Below are 16,375 nucleotides of genomic sequence, written 5' to 3' on the forward strand. Positions count from 1 at the left end.
CGCCCGCAGTGGAAAGCACCAAAACACGAAATCCGTAAAGTGTCCGAAGGCCTTCGGAGTGTTCGAATGAACAGTAAAATCCGATGAGTCTTGCATGACTCAGAGTATCTACAAGCTTGCAGAGACCAATCGTCATGGATGAACACATCGGGATTACTGGAAGCTTCAACTCCAGAAAAGGTGGAATGCGGTGGTGGGTTGCCGTCCGGGCGAGGAGCATCGAGTAACATAATTGGCTCCTCTCGTGGGCGTTATGTAGGAGGAGCAGGTAAGACGACGTCGCATAGTCCAATATGTTGCCTAAACCGAGGAGGTCCAAGAGAATGGAAAAGAGACGGAGTCTAGTCCCATGTGACATTCCTGAGATAAGGAGGACTACCTCCGAGTCCAAGTCCAATAGAGAGCGGTGCTCTGAAATTCCACGAGAGACAGGGCTATCGAATGCCGATATCATAGAAGAGACGCACAATTGTGCGATGGCGCGCCAGACCCAGAGCGCGTAGCAGTACTTGAATGAATTCCGAGTCACTTCCTCCTGTGCGAGCTAAGTCGGCGTCAAGGACCCAGAGCCGATAGAACCAATCGCACTATATGCCAGCAAAAAGTTCAGACATCTCCAGAGTATTCAAGACGGGGGAGAGGCCGTCGATTCACTGCACAGTAGCCCTATTGACAGATTCAAGATGCTTTGGCCGACTGGAGCCACCGCGACACAGTCCACCACCACCGAGAATCAAGTAGTTTTGCTTGAGTTTAAAGAAATTTACGCTGTGTTGTGGCGCATATATCTCGGTTGAGGCGAGAATCTGTGAGGAATAGGCGGTGTCGTGGAGGTACGAGGGTAAGCGGCCCAGGATTTTGTGGAAGTGCTTAAGGGGCCAATCATAATTTGTTTGCCATCGCCTTGGGGCTGTTTGGCACCTTCGGGATTGGGCTCGGACTCGAGCCTTGGCAAATCCTCCCCTTTCTGACAACCATAACCAAGCTGTATTCTCTGGCAACGACCTTAATGGACATTCATGAACTCTGGGAATTTCTGTTCAACCACCGTAGTGGTCCAGATATGTCGTGGGTTTTGGAACTATTATCCTGCAAAGGTAAGCCTCTTTCCGTCTTATACGACCTAAAAGGACTGAGCCTGACTAAATAAAGGCATTGAACAAAGGACAGAAAATACCGAGATGAGAGGATATTTATTTTTCCAGGTCGCCTATGGGAGCCTGCGGGACACAACAGACTCCCCGCGTCCGTTGGTATCGACACGATTTATCCGATATGCCGGCGCGAAGCCCAATCGCATGACCTCTCGGATAGTTGACTGTTGTCTCGTATCCATCTCAACGGTACTCAACACAGATTCTCCATGAAACGCAATATCGACGATAAAATGGTGGGGTAAATTTGGGGTTGAGCCACTGTACCCATCTCCGTTGTCTTGCCTGGCATGGTGTCATTCAGAATCCTCGCTGGTGGCTATTACGAAGCCTTCATCGCTGCGTATATTTTTAATACCACTGGTCAGACCTCCACTCTGCAATTGGCGAGTCGGTCGCGCACCGGAAATGGACCCTCATGGATCGCCTTTCATCCCCAGAACAGTAGCCTGCTCTAGTGAGTCTCATGTAGCCACAAATCCACCCCCAGCTGACAATTCTTCCCTTCCAGCTCGGTGAACGATATTTGGAACAGCGGTTTCGTTCAGTCATTCACCGTCCAGCCAGACGGGGTCCTCTCACCTGCTCTGGATACAATCGCCTCCGGCGGTAACAGCCCAGTCCACCTTGAGCCTCTGGCGTCGAAAGAACAGATCGTCGTTGTCAACTACAGCGGCGGAAACGCAAAGGTCTTCAATACAGCAGGCGCTCGATTCCTGGCAGATTCCGCTCAAACCATCACGTTCCCCAAACCCCCAGGCGTTTTAAACTCGAACCCTCATCAAGCATACGAATACGGAAACGAGATTTTCATACCTGATCTGGTATACCCAGCTGATTCCTCGTCAAAGCATGTGCTGACGATTGACTTTTCACAGGGAGCCGATACTATCTGGCGACTGGTACCAAATGACACGCCTGGTAGCAGGGATTTGGTCAGACTCGCTGGGTCAATTCCTCAACCTAAAGGAAGCGGGCCCCGCCACATCTCCATCCACAGTACGTGACCGACCATTAGATTTTCAAAATTCATTAATTCAAAGTTCTCTAGACGACCGGCTGTTCGTGCTTCACGAACTTTCCTCGACCCTCACGCTGCAGAGAATCCCTGCTTTAGGAACCAACACTTCGGATATCATTAGTACCTTGACGACCTTCCCCTCCGACGGGCCACAAAACCCCAGATGGGCTGCAGCAGAGATCCTGATTCCCCCTACCACTGAACGATTCCCGGTCCCGTACATCTACATTTCCAACAGGAACAAAGGCTTCATTAAGGATCCGCGAGGAGACTCGATCGCCATTTTCGAGCATGTCGGGTTGGGAACTGCGAATGAAGGGCTGCGTTTGGTCAAGCAGGTGTTTACTGGCCTTGATCAGATTCGGGGGATGGAGTTCGGACCGGTCGAAACGGGTGGCGACGAATTCTTGATTGCTGGTGCGAGCGAGGGAGGTGCAGGGGTTGTGGTTCTGAGGAGGATCGATGGCGGTCGGGATCTGGAGATTGTTGCGAGGAATAGCGAGGTTCGCACGAGGACCTCGTTTGTTTGGATGAAGTGAACGACGTTTGGTCCGATTTCTGTACCATCGTGGGTGGTTAGCCGCCTGATAACATGACTCCTTGTCAATTGATACTCCCAATGACATAACGAGAGAGACAACGGTTCGGTTGTACTCGCGCTCCCTAATGAAATGAAGTCTCCTACCAAACACTTCCGCCCAGTTCTTGCAACGGCTCCGCATTATATTCGGCCCTTCTTTCGTCTACTATCGGGCATCGTGAATAGTAAGCACAAAGTAAGCATCTTCCTTCTCCGACCGCGAACACATCGAAGTGCAGGAAGCGAAGAATAAGCTTCGAAACAGGCTCCCAAACGAATTATTCCGATATGTTGGCGCGAAGCTGTGGTCTCATGACCACTAAACAGAGTGGAAGCAAAAGGCCTGAACGTCATTCACCGTCCTCGCAATCCATTGCAACCTATTCATTAAAGCGTTCAAAGTCCTATAGACTAACGCAACTCTATCAGTCCATTGCGCATTTACATCCGTCGCTTGGCATCATGAAATCCAGTGCGGCTCGGTCCGGAAACTTTGAGAATTCGAAGTTGACCAGCGACCGCCATGGTACCGTCGTCGGGAGCTCACTGTTTGGACGCCTGGCTGTCTTCGTTCTGCTCTTGACTTTCTCTGTCGACAATACTCCGAAATTGTGGTGCCATGGACTATCCGAAGCTCACTGGGAACGACGATGCCGGCTTGGAACAACCATCCGCCACACTGACTGGACTTCTTGCATCGGTCTTATCTGGCTTATTTTTCCCTTACAGTGTTGTGATAAAACCATAAAGCCTGTAAGGAGCGAGTAAGCTCGAAAGAAGACGACAACGACCACCCCCACTTGTCCGAGCCTTCCTTCCTGCGTGTACGGGGTTCCTCGTCATCATGGTGTCCTTCAAGATCCTCGCTGGTGGATACGAGGCCTTTGTCGCCACGTATCTCTTCACCGCCACTGCCAAAACCTCCACGTTGGAGTTGGCGAGCAGGTCACGGACTGGGATCAACCCTTCGTGGTTGGCTGTGCATCCCCAGAACAGCAGTTTGCTCTAGTGAGTCTCGCCGTTGGTTTCTCGACGCATCTCCGACTGACTGTAACCTATCTTAGCGCTGTCAACGAGATCTGGAATGGTGGATTCGTCCAGTCTTTTGCTCTTCAAGGGGATGGATCTCTCTCCGCTCCTTTGGACACCATCAGCTCTGGTGGCAATAACCCAGCGCATGTTGCAGCGTTGACGTCCAGCGGGCAGGTCATCGTCCTCAACTACAGCAGCGGGAACGGGAGGGTTTTCAACACCACGTCGGCCGGTACCCGGTTCGTCGCAGAGTCCACGCAGACAGTCACCTTCCCCAAGGCCGCCGATATAAGGGAGTCGAACCCACACCAAGCTTACGAGTACAACGGCGAGATTTTCGTACCTGATCTGGTAAGTACCGCCGCCAATCTCATTTCATAAGCGCTCGAATCTTTTTGTCACTTCGCTCTGTTAATAACCCACCTATTTTTGTTTTCATCTCTCCAGGGAGCAGATACAATCTGGAGATTGGTCCCAAATGATGTCGTTGGCAGCACTGATATAGTCAAGATTGCCGGCTCTATTCCTCAGCCCAAAGGCAGCGGCCCTCGGCACATCTCGATCTACAGTAAGTTTATCTATATGCCTACTTCTGCTCTAATCCTTTCCTGGAGCATGTAAGGCTAATTAACCTTCACCTCCTCTTTAGAGGATCGGCTCTTCGTACTCCACGAACTCTCTTCAACTCTCACGGTTCAGAAGATTCCTGCTTTGGGTACGAATGACGCGTCGATCATCGCCAATGCGTCCATCGTACCCTCGGATGGACCGGAGAACCCCCTGTGGGCTGCTGCTGAGATCCTTATCCCGCCACCTAGCAGGAGGTTCCCCGTTCCTTATATCTACGTTTCGAACAGGAACAAGGGTACAATTAAGGACCCGCGAGGAGATTCTATTGCCATCTTCGAGCACGTCGGCTGTGGAACCCGTCGAGAAGGGTTGAGGCTGGTGAAGCAGGTGTTTACGGGCCTTCACCAGATTCGCGGGATGGAGTTTGGGCCCGCGGAAAACGGTGGTGACGAGTACTTGATTGCAGGCGCCAGTGAAGGAAGCGGAGGGGTTGTGGTTTTCCAGAGGACCAAAGGAGGCCGTGACTTGAAGATTGTCGCGAAGAACGACGAAGTTGGCACTAGAACGTCGTTCGTGTGGGCCAAATAGCTTCTCTCGTGACGAATTTCTCTAGTGGTTGGGGCTACTACACATCCTAGTTTGACTTGTTGGATTGTACTCCTGGTGATGAAGGCATCGGTAATCTTCCTCACCGGAATATACCCTCTCTGTGTGACAAAGATGACATCTTCTTGTGCATTTCCGGAGAGAGAACTTGTTAGAAATTCCAAGCACTCCTCGGACTGTGAACGGAAACCGTTCTTCAAGTTCTCGCCCCTTCCTTTGCACCCAGACCATTCCGATGACCACAATTTATCACAGAATCCAATGAACGTTTCTTTCTCTTCGCTTCCTATAGCATTGTCGATTGCTTTGCGGAGTCGCCTTCACTTTTAGGAGCGTGAATCAATAGGAATCAATTCAATTCACCGCCGATCTTTACTGGAGATGAGAGTGAGTGACTCCCGCCGATGCCAAGGCGGATTGAATCATGACGAGTTGCCGGTGGAATTTCTATTTTTAGATCAACTTCGGAAGTAGTAAGGCGGATGTGCGCTCTGGACACCTTGCTCCAGCAAACTCCACAGCGCCAAAATCTACCCAGCGGATCTTCAACTGTCGCAGAGTGGAAACCCAAACGGTCACATAGTTAGATTGTCGAAGTACTTCGCTCGTATACAGAAGTTGAGAATGGGAGCCACGAGTTGAAGGAGATAATGAAACGAGTTCAGTGGACGTTCGATTTTCAGGTTATAATTAACATAGTCCCATCCAGCTCAAGAACAAAGAAAAGGATTGCGTGAATAAGATTGGAAGAGCGTTTGAGAGGCTGTGTGCATCGCGCACATGGTCACCGATTGACGGCCGCCCAACATTGCAGCCAAAATGTTTTGCAGATTTCTTTTCATCAGTCGTACCCCACAGCATGAGGCCGCATCCAAGCTGTCAACGTCAACCCCAGACACCATCGGATAATGTGTAATTGTCAGAATGCTTGTCTGGGGTTACCTACGCTTGATAACGTCTCAGCAAGTACGTTCGAATGAACATATAGATTCATTTCGTGGGTTAACCAGTGTCATCATTGGCCCTAGAACATAAGCACGCCACCTAGTGGTGTCTCACCCCCACTTTGCCAGTAGCGCCAACGGCGCCACTGGAAGCTGTAGATGACGAAGGCATCGGACTCCTTCAATCATCGAATGACAGACGGCCTTGGGTGTCCCTCAGGAGAGTCTGGAGCAGCGAAGGAAATGCTGGGCGTCAATTGAGTGCTCAGAATAGGGCTGTGAACATGGCTCCGATTGCTGCTAGCCAAGTCCCATGATCGTTAAGTTCCAAGAACTATCCGCACACGGCAGGGCTTGGGTGTGGATATGCTGATTATGCGCTCCGAAGCGTCAATCTCTGCCGCTTGCCGTCCGTCACATAAATAATCCTGCTCAAGCCGAATTTGACCTCAGTCGGTCTTTCTTACCTCCCTCCGCTTCTTCCTTGAACCCAGCACCTGCCGACCCTCCCCACCCCACACTACTTGCTATCAGCCATAATGTCTAACGGTGTTGCTGGCGATATCGAAAAGGCCTACGTCCAGGCGACTGATCCTCGCGATGCAGTTCGTAGTGCTCCTGGTTATGAGGTCGCTGCTCATCCCTCACGCATCGCGAACCCTGGCGCTCTGTGAGTGTTTCTCCTTTGAAAATTTTATTCTTATCTCTCTCCACCGACGAAATTGGCTAATCTCGCTTATTCTTATCCTAGGGGTCTCTTCTCATTCGCTTCAACAACCCTGATCCTCTCCCTGTACAATGCGCAGGCCAGAGGTATCACCACGCCTAACCTCGTCGTGGGTATGGCTCTCGGGTGTGGTGGTCTGGCTCAGCTGCTCGCTGGGATGTGGGAGTTCCCTCGGGGCAACATGTTCGCTGCTACCGGTGGGTGTCAGACGCCTTTGCAAATCTTTTTTCATCCCATAAGCGCCTCCATCTTCCTTCGGCGGATGGTTGAGCCAGCCCTCTGATGTCACGACGTCATCATTTTTCCCTTTATGGGATCGACGGGTCGGGCTTGGCGGCCCCTGCCAATGGCGGCGCGGTTGCCAGCGCTTACCTCGGGATCATATCTTGGCGAGTCACTGACGCGCGCCTCTTTCCAGCGTTCACCTCGTATGGCGCGTTCTGGTTGTCCTATGCTACTATCATGATCCCTTCATCTGGTATTTTGGCCTCGTACGGTGACGATACCGAACAGCTCAAGGCTGCCCTGGGAATCTGGTTGACCACTTGGTGCATCGTGACTTTCTTCTTCCTGTAAGTTCACGCAGCCTATTCGTTTTCTTCCATAACTTAGCCCTTGGTCTTCCAGCATCGTCGCTCTGCGCAAGAACGTTACTTTCATCGCGCTGTTTACCTTCCTCACGGTTACTTTCTTGGCTCTCGCCGTTGGTGACTTCACCACCTCTACTGGGTACGTCCTTACCCTTTACGGCGATTCACTTTCTGCACGGTTACTGACGTTCACTTTTACAGCTGGGTCAGAGCTGGTGGTGTTCTCGGTGTCATCACGGCCTTCATCGCCTACTATGCTGGCATCAGTGAGCTCCTCGCTGCCGAGGACATGGCCATCGCGAGGCCTCCTCTTGGCGTCTTCACCAGGAGGATTTAATTCCGCCTTTTGATACCAGATTCACGATCCATTCACTGTTGACGATGTATGTTTGTACTGTATAATTCCGAGTCAGTGAAGCGCGCAAAGTCCCACCCCTGTACTATAGTCATACCCCCTTCATAAATCCCATTCGGCATCGGAAAGCATGTGTCTTCTCTTAGCTTAAACCACCGACTGGCCTCGGGATCTGCGGTTGTCTTGAGGCAGGCAATGTAATGATACTCACCATTAACATCATGGAGAAGGACGAGAACAGTGCGGTACAGTTCCGGAGGGTCACTCGACGAGGCCAAGCAGCCGCACACCGAGTGCCGCACTGTGCAGGACACCGAGAGAGGATGGTGGTGCACTGGTTGGCGTTGAAGGTTGCTTTCAAACTCGGCGCACGTGAGCGCGGATTGTGCCCCTATCCGAACGAAAGCTCTCGCGTACTTAAAGTTACAGTAAAATGAAAGGATACTGGTGGATATCCCGAACGAAACGTGGTTTAATTTACGATCGATGGCACGCGAGGCTCTGGCGCTATTACAAGTATGCCTGCATGGAACGTGGTTTAATGAAACACAAATCATGTTTGAAGTGAAATACCGAGATGTGACTATAGATACAGGCTAAAGTGCAACGTTCAACTGCCAAGGGTGAGAGACTGGAAATACAGTAGGTAGAATGCATGGGAATGCGTCCTGGTAATGAACACTCCAACATCGTAGATATACAGTCATTCAAGCTAAACGAGGATCCGGAGACGCCGAGTAAAGTGATTAAGGGGAGAGATCACTGCGCACAGAGAGGAAAGTTAAAATGCCGCAACCCTACGTCAAGGCACGATAAGTTCGGGACGCTCATTCCAAACGAGGACATCTACCTTTCAAGACTCACATTCTCGACTAACGCACTGGTGATGGCTGCAAGTGACTCGCTGAGCTTCCTTTAACTTCGATCCGAATGGACAGATCATCACGAGGCGGGGGAATCTGGGACTGCATCGAAGCTGTCCGATCGATGCCTGCGGGTAGAGAAGGACCCATAGTGCTGCCGAAAATGGTATCGAGGACCGGGGTCGAGGAACGTTGCTGCTCGCTGAGCTCCTTCATAAGGCTCTCCACGCATCTTGGGTTCCTTCCGAGTGCGGTCTGGAGGATGATTCGACCGGCGGTGATACCCTTGATTTTCGAAGACGATGAGCATGATCACATAGTAATGAGAAGGGACACACACAGCAATCTGGACCAACGCCGCTTGCAGCGGGTTCTAAAAGCGATCAGTAATCCTCGGCCAACCGTGGGTGTTAATTTCGCCTCACGAAAGGGATAAGGCGGTCAATAAGCGCTAGGACTGGGAAGCCTATTCCCGAATCAATCCTACACCGTCGAGCAGGCTGTGAGTTCGGGTGAACGACGAAAGGTACGGGCAATACGACCCACAGCATGTTAATTTTGGGGTAACAGTCCAAGTGCACTGGGTCGTAAACTTTCGTAACTTGTTTCCGCATCCAAAGAGTCCGAGCGACTGGGTGGGAAGTGAATAAGGATCTGGCTTCATGTAAACGACTGTACACTTACTGATAACTCCACTGAGAATCCCCGTCGATGCCATGTTTGTCCAATTGTAGACCAACATTTGGCCGCGGATCGACGAAGGGTCTCCACTGACTCCGAATATCCCTGTTGCTATAGCGGAATTGACGTAGGCTCTGCTAACGTCTATGGTCTTGGGTAGTACTCACCGATGCTAGCAGAGAAAAGAACGGCCGTCGCGGCCATTGCAAATTTGTTACGAGGCCACAACTTCAGGCATCTCGTACTCTGAAGGGAGCACTCGCTCAGTGAGCATTCCGCCGAGAGATGCATGATTTGATGACTTACGACAATGGCTTGAGATATAGCCCTGTGCGGAATATCAGCAATGGTGGGAAGGTACTGAATCGGCCGTATGTCCTTACGAGTTCCCGACACGGAGAATAACGCGAGGTCTTCGCAACTGGAATGGGTACGACCCGGATGGTGAGTCGATCTCTCTATACACGACGATCGTGTCGACGGACAGAGCAGCCACAGAGATCAGAAACATGGTCACCAGGACCAGTTGCAACAGCCCTGGAAGCCTCATTCGGGACAGGAGCAATGCCAGGGTACAGGTTAAAACCAAGTACCAGTAATACCCTGATACAACGGTTAGCATTCGTTTCGAGCCATCAAGTCGCGATATTCATTGAAAACAGGAACAGACTCACCGAGAAAGAAATATTCAATCTGCCAACAAATGGCAGTTTTAGACACATTTAATTCAGGAATGAAAACACGTGGATCGATGATGGACCTACCAGTACCGAAAGCAACAGTTCATCTCGATATCCCAATTCCATCGTCCCTCTTGAGCTCGAAGCCACAGGTCAAGACGCGTCGATATCGAGAGAGAGGGCTTGAATCAAACGCGCGACGGTGACCGTATAGAGAATTCGGGTGGAGGAACCTACCATCAAACGGAGTGAAGGCTCATCATATATTCGCCTTGCGTCTGCAACATGTTTGTCCAGGGTTCGAACCCTTGGTGTATCTGTATGTAAGAAAGAAAGGGTCAGTGCATCATACAAGGGTCAGATGGGCGGAGAACCTGCCTGTGGCAACAATTTGAAATAAAACCCAATTGGCTGGGTCTCGCGGCACGGTAGCGTGGCCATGGCCCATGGGGCATCAGACTGCCCAAATGGTCCATTGGGATTCGAGACAAACGGCTTGCAAGTGTGTGTTACTTTCACTATATCTGCTTGCCATGGGAAATTGAGGGGGGCATGTTGTCGTCACCTTCACAGGGTTTCGAGAACCTTCGGAATAAGCGAATCCAAGGCAGTCTCACCCACCACTTACCTCGTGGTGGGCGACGGAAATGGTCAGAACGTTGGAATAACGAGAACGAGGTAACTGAAATGTGTGTGTGTGAATAACCTCCAAGTGAAACCGATATAGATTGATAGATAGTGTATAACGAATACAAAACCTGTCCGTTAGTCTTCATCGTATGACAACACAAATGACATTGCTTCCCGGTCCTTGCTCATCAGGCGCGCATATTCAAGTATCAGCCTTGTCGACAGAAAGGTTAGAGCTTCCGCTATATGCGACGATCTGAATCACTCTTACCGGAAAAAGTAGGCAACAAGATCTTCTTTCCTCCAAAAGGTCTTGCTCCACTCTCGACCGGCGACGGCTATCGTCCTAGCAAGGTCTTCGTGGGCACCCTCGCCGTTTCCATCGCCCCGGAAAAACACGAGCGCGTCGTGGAGGTCGGAAAGGTCGAGCTGGATGGGAACATAGTGCAGCCAAGGTTGGATGCGGTCGGCGTACCACTCAGGGTAGAGGGTCGATTTGAAAATAAGGGCATTGCTCGTCATAAGGCGCTTAAACCGCCCAGACCACCCGTTGCCGTCGACCTGGGTATTTGATTAGTAGCCTGCGGGAACGATGCACATATGGAGCACCTACGTCAATGACATATTTGTATTGGCCTGCCTCTTTGGCCCCCTGGTAAGGCCGGAAAGGGTAAATAGCCTCGAGCTCCTTGCAAGTGCTTTCCGAGCACGCTATGGGGCCCTCTGCAAACGCGATGTCCATGACAGCCGGATTAAGTCTCGATTTCCGCATCTCCCGCAAGCCACCCAGTGGCTCGGTTTCGGTGACATTGGGGGGAAGAAGCTTGATTGATCCCTCGAGTTCATTTGCGAAGCCGACTAGGAAGTCACGCTGCGAGTTTTGCCATAGCGTGGTGCTAGAGTGAAAGATGCCCGTGTTCCGGCCACGCCACGACAGGCGGTCGTCGATCTTATCGTCAAAGGGTGGGTCGTCGGAGCGAGGGTAGATATCTTCAACCCAGCCATAGGGGGTCGGGTACCGAATGTTGTGGTGCAGTGTCGTCGAGCATTGGGCGAATTCGGGAACCATTGCATCTTGAGGCGTAGGCCCCATGTTGTGAGAAAGAAATTAAAAGGTTCATTTCCGGCTATTGTATACGACTGCCAACGGCTAGGTAGGGGCGGCCCCTGGTCGTGGATAAAGGCCCCATGTTGTGAGAAAGAAATTGGCCGTGCTGGTGGAAGTGATTAGGGTGGATACAAGGATCCATGGTGCGAACATGGTCGTGGATAAAGGTCTTCTTCGCAGGCCTTGGAGGGGGTTCGTCGAGATTAGGCGGTCTGCGGCGGGGCAGCGAGTCTGGGGCACAGGCGAATCGCCACCCCGTTCCGGATATCTTTGGGAGGTCTGCTCTTCGAACGTCTAATAGGAAGGCGGTCAGGCTGGATCAAGGCATCGCACATTGGGCAGACGTACACTGGTTCGAAGCTGCAGCGTCGAGGACCCTCTTCTTGATGTTGTAGTCCGACATGCGATTGGGACCGTCATGCGGTGAGAAGGTGGCTCGGAAGGGTGGGAGGTAATCCTGGACTTCACGGAGAAGCGACACGACGCCTCTGGACCCAACGATGAGCTGTTGGTAGCGTCCTTCCTCGAAAGCGTAAGTTAACACGTCGACATCGCCGTCTTCCGTCTTGCCAACCGTGTACGAGTCTTTCTTCGTCTCCGCCTCCTGCTGGATGGCGATGAGGTCTTCAGGCTCGATGCCCCAGAACGGTTCGAGATCGTTGAATATTTGATCGTATTCGTCGGGAAGCTGAACGTTGTGCTCTACAACATAGTCCCACCTAGAGATAGGTCAGACTGATTCCAAGTCGGAAACGAACCAAAAAGCTCGCGCACCAATGATCGAATCCTTTTGGAGGCGGTCGGTTGTACCTCCGGGTGTACTCCTCCACTGCTTCTTCCAGTGTCCGGCTGGCGTGATTCAACTTTGACTTCCAAGTCTTCTCGGCTCGAGACATCAGCTCGTATATCGGGTGCGGCCCATTCAAATTGACTTCCAGCAAACCGTCGGACCGGAAGCGATGCTTTTCAAGGACCGGTGTGGCTGGTTCTGGCGCTGGCTCGACCTTTTTCTTGCGTCTGATCTGCGGCACCGGGATCCTGTACGTCTTGGGCTGCTGCTCGACAATGACATCGACGAATCGCTGGCTGTGGTGGTCCGTGGTGGAGAATAGCGACTCTGGGAGGAGCGAAACGATGACGACGCAGGCGAGGAGGGCGCAAAGCGACCTCACCATTCGCCGAGACGAGATGGCCATTGCAGTGAAGTTATTTGGTGGAAGAGGGGCCGTCGACGACTATGCATGCCCTTGATAAAAGCAACTTGAGGCTTCAGATGCCTGCTCTTCGCTGTCCGTTATTCACGGTGATTTGAAGCAAACACCGTTCATCTGGAAGCACTGCCGCACACTTGACATGCATATGGGTTCTTCTGATTCCCAGCCATCTAAACCGTTGACAAGAGATTGCGGTGGCGATGTTTGGAGGGCGATTCCAGTAAAGGACCGTTGTTGGAATTTGGCGGAAAGATCAAGAGTGTAAAGCAAGTGTAAAGCGCGGACCCGAGCCACAGGTCGACAGATGACCAGCACGGTGCCAAGGACCGCAAGACGTGGAAAACGGAACCTCGGACTTTGTACGCCAGGTCAGGGGTACCAATAACTCTTTCTGGCTTTCGCCTATCCTCAGAACGATGTCCGAGTCTATATGTAGACTGTGTCAGACCATTCAACAAGATGTTGGAGTGTTCTCTCCAGCACTAAATAGCGAGACGCGTCTTTCATCAGCACCTGAAGACTTGCTATACTTATTAGAGGCCTTAGTTGACATGCCTTAAATTGGACTGAAAACTACACAATCCATCAGAATGGAACTTCAACGTTCAACTATGACCGGCTAGCCTGGTTTGTAAGAATAATCAAGTCTTCAAGGGGGTCGATTGCGACAGCGACAAAATTGGCCAGGGGTAGTGCAGGCGAGAGGAGTATAATTCTTTTAATGGTTAAAGGAAGAGATGAAGGTGACCCGGATCAAGAAATGCGTTTGAACTTTTGAACTTGAAGGTTGAATCCGCGGGCCTATACTTAACTCTTTAGGCACATCTGTAAGTAGACGAAAGGCTGAGCGCTGAGAGGTGGGGAACGCACGGGTCAAAGGTACCGTTGATACATACCCAACTGCCAGATGATACTTCAACTACTACAGTGAGTGATCCGTGAGATTCTTCCCAACGCTCGGACGGATGCGACTTGCAAGGGCTCAAGCGCTCACTGGGCGCTGAGTATTGAATGTTGAATTCCGAGCGGCTGTCAATCACCAACCTTTCTACTTTTCTACTTAGTAAGATCTGGATCTGGGGGCGAAATGGTTCCGTATTACTATCTTGTCATGGCACCCCGCCGAAAGAGTCGCCTGTTGGATAAGTAGGGGCATTAAATGCTCAGTTAATTTACCATTTGGCATTTTCGTGCCTAGTGAGATGGAGGATGAGCTTGCTATGTACCTGATGGGTTCATCTGATTCTCTTCCAGGAGGCGAGTCTAAGGTGAGGAAAGATGGCTCAGTTCACAATAATGCTTACTTCGAATATTCTTAGCATTTCCGTTTCTTTCTGGTTCATTACAAAAGGAGGGTAAAGGGATGTGGTACGAAGGAAGTAGTAGAAGGGGCAGCGAGAAGGTAGAAAAAGAGAAAATAGAACGGTGGTGCAGTTAGAAAGGCAGAAGGTAGTAGAGACTGGTAGAAATAAAGTAGAAGACAGTAACAGCTAAGCGCGAAAAAAGGGTGGGATTCGGGGGAGGGGGGGGGACGTTTGAAGTCCAGGGGGGACCATCCAAAACGTGTTCGCATCGGAGACAAAAGGTGGCGGAAAACCGGACGAACGGACAGGTAGTGTAGTATACTAGTACCTCCTAATTTCTCACCTCCTCCACCCTTCCTCCTCCAACTCACCTCCCCAACTATAACAACCCCCACATGCTCTCTTCCTAGCACACCCTACACCCCTCGGACCTCCTCACATCCACCGCGCACCAACTACTTAGTACTTAATAGCCAACGGAAACCAAGTAGTCAGCGAGGCTCTCCACGACGGGGGTGGCTTCTGCTGCTTGGAGCGGGGCGACGTAGACGGCGACGAGGATGGCTTGTTTGGTTTTGACGACGATCGCTCCGTCGGCCTGTGGGTTGTGTTGTGTATGTTATGTACGCCGGCGCGGGCGAGAGGTCGGATGATTGAGGATTGACGACGATTCGTGGACGAGAGGTCGATGACGGCGGAAGCACCAAACACAAAACCATGCAAAACCCAGAAAGAAAATGAATCAGAATTACAAGGAACCATATCCGGGGAGCCTAGCCACACCCCAAAAAAAAACAAAGAGAAAAGCCAAACGCACCTGTTTCTTCAGATAGGCGCTCCGCTCTGACACGCGCAGGGTGAAGTATTTCTCGTTTTGGAGGCGGAGGCCGGAGGCTTGGAGTTGGGAGGCGCCGGCTTCGTCGCCTGAGAGGGCGCCCTTGGCGGCGGAGATGAGGGCTTGTTGTTCTTCGGCGGTGAGCTGGTGGGGGTTACCGATGTGTCGGCGGAGGAGGATGGGTGGGCATGATGAGAGCAAGAGAGTGAGGGAAAGAGAGAGTGGGGATGAGTGGCAAAGCAAGGGGTGGTAGGACGATAGGTCAGTCCAAGAATCCACCTTGAACGGGTGTTCGACAACTCACGTTAAAACCAGGGGAAGAAGCCCAGACGCCGCCCTGCAGACCGATGATGGCGGCGTGCGTGACGCGGCCGCTTCCGACGAGGTTGGTGTCGACGTAGGCTGTGGGTCAGCGTGGGTGGAGAGGGTTGGTGGATGGTGAGGGTGTGGGGTTGTTGTGGTATCGTTGAAGTGTCGTGTTAAGGTTGGAGGCATGGCGACCGTCATTGAAAGGATGGGCGTTGGGGATCGTTATGGCGGAGATCGCAATAGGGGCGTGAGGGGATCATCGGTGGGGCGGGATTGGGCAGTCGTCGTCATCGTCGGTCAAGGTGCGGGTAGGTCACCGGGGGTGGGGAGGTAATCGAGTGGCGGTAGTGACGGGATCATCGAGCGGGCAGCGGCAGGATCATCGAGTAGTGGTTGTAGGATCGTCGGGGCGGGTGATCGATTCAGGCCGGGCGTAGAGAGATGCAGATGATGCACGGGCGGAGAGTAGCATCGATCCCATTATCGATGTACGGAACCATCGAGCAGGACACCGGGGTTCAAATTGGAGTCGGACAACCAATGGTTTGTGAATGGAGAACAGAGCATACAATCAGCATCTTCCTCCTTCTCCTTCTCATCGAAAGGAACGTACTTTGCCAGGACATGATGAGTTAGACTAGGTTAGACTTGGAGAAACGAATTCAATCGATGTGGGGGGACGAAGAGATGTCGATGAAAGACGAAGCGGGTACCTTAAGTATCCAATGCAGCTGTGTATGTCAAGCGATGTCGTCCCTCTGGAATGGCGGGCGGAGATTTCCTTTGAGATAAGATGGCATTACGTCAGCCCTTCCCTCAGGTTCTGGTCTTCTCAATCTGTCAGCTCAGTCAGACGTCGTCACTTTATGCATGGCCTGGGTGTGCTGATGTGACTTGCATGTTTGTACAGGGGTCAGAAAGACTTTAGATGGGAAGGAGGGGCGGAGGATGAGAGGGAGGGACGGGAACGCGCCCTGGACGCGTCGATCTCATTATCGATACACGTGCCGTTCACGTGCCGTAGAAGCCCCTAAACACCCGATCGGACCGTCTCGTCAGCGAGTTCGCCGTCGCAGCAAGTGGCGGCTCGCTTGTTTCTTCTCTCCCTCGACTTTGAGGCCTTCTTGCTCAATCCCTGCTCGATATTTTCTTGTCGCGAGCTCATATGTACA

The 16,375-nt window shown here is 51.8% G+C and overlaps 6 protein-coding genes across 6 annotated transcripts; 3 read left to right on the plus strand and 3 right to left on the minus strand.

Moving 5' to 3' along the window:
* Positions 1-1,444: 1,444 nt before the first annotated feature.
* On the plus strand, positions 1,445-2,714 carry CC1G_06511 (hypothetical protein; the record flags this gene model as incomplete). Its single annotated transcript, XM_001835056.2, has 4 exons — positions 1,445-1,611; positions 1,666-1,978; positions 2,033-2,153; positions 2,206-2,714. 4 exons carry the CDS (start codon positions 1,445-1,447, stop codon positions 2,712-2,714), a joined length of 1,110 nt encoding a protein of 369 aa, XP_001835108.2.
* An 885-nt stretch (positions 2,715-3,599) lies between these two features.
* CC1G_06512 (hypothetical protein) lies at positions 3,600-4,945 on the plus strand (the record flags this gene model as incomplete). The annotated part of the gene is made up of 4 exons (XM_001835057.1): positions 3,600-3,763; positions 3,820-4,138; positions 4,235-4,355; positions 4,437-4,945. The coding sequence occupies 4 exons, from the start codon at positions 3,600-3,602 to the stop codon at positions 4,943-4,945; spliced, it is 1,113 nt and encodes a 370-aa protein (XP_001835109.1).
* Positions 4,946-6,446: 1,501 nt separating this feature from the next.
* CC1G_06513 (Gpr1 family protein) lies at positions 6,447-7,561 on the plus strand (the record flags this gene model as incomplete). Its single annotated transcript, XM_001835058.1, has 5 exons — positions 6,447-6,577; positions 6,659-6,831; positions 7,053-7,206; positions 7,262-7,363; positions 7,426-7,561. 5 exons carry the CDS (start codon positions 6,447-6,449, stop codon positions 7,559-7,561), a joined length of 696 nt encoding a protein of 231 aa, XP_001835110.1.
* A 960-nt stretch (positions 7,562-8,521) lies between these two features.
* Positions 8,522-9,929, minus strand: CC1G_15442 (hypothetical protein; the record flags this gene model as incomplete). Its single annotated transcript, XM_002910119.1, has 8 exons — positions 8,522-8,815; positions 8,868-9,073; positions 9,127-9,234; positions 9,291-9,369; positions 9,430-9,451; positions 9,507-9,726; positions 9,798-9,816; positions 9,888-9,929. The coding sequence occupies 8 exons, from the start codon at positions 9,927-9,929 to the stop codon at positions 8,522-8,524; spliced, it is 990 nt and encodes a 329-aa protein (XP_002910165.1).
* A 575-nt stretch (positions 9,930-10,504) lies between these two features.
* Positions 10,505-12,737, minus strand: CC1G_06514 (CAP5p; the record flags this gene model as incomplete). Its single annotated transcript, XM_001835059.2, has 6 exons — positions 10,505-10,647; positions 10,705-10,994; positions 11,047-11,507; positions 11,572-11,835; positions 11,890-12,260; positions 12,316-12,737. 6 exons carry the CDS (start codon positions 12,735-12,737, stop codon positions 10,569-10,571), a joined length of 1,887 nt encoding a protein of 628 aa, XP_001835111.2. The 3' UTR covers positions 10,505-10,568.
* Positions 12,738-14,404: 1,667 nt separating this feature from the next.
* On the minus strand, positions 14,405-15,872 carry CC1G_06515 (hypothetical protein). The gene is made up of 4 exons (XM_001835060.2): positions 15,817-15,872; positions 15,199-15,296; positions 14,877-15,038; positions 14,405-14,657 (listed from the first exon to the last, which is right to left on the minus strand). The coding sequence occupies exons 1-4, from the start codon at positions 15,827-15,829 to the stop codon at positions 14,526-14,528; spliced, it is 405 nt and encodes a 134-aa protein (XP_001835112.1). The 5' UTR covers positions 15,830-15,872; the 3' UTR covers positions 14,405-14,525.
* Positions 15,873-16,375: the final 503 nt, after the last annotated feature.

Source organism: Coprinopsis cinerea, assembly GCF_000182895.1.
Source record: "Coprinopsis cinerea okayama7#130 chromosome 12 map unlocalized cont3.12, whole genome shotgun sequence".
NCBI classification, from domain to species: domain Eukaryota; kingdom Fungi; phylum Basidiomycota; class Agaricomycetes; order Agaricales; family Psathyrellaceae; genus Coprinopsis; species Coprinopsis cinerea.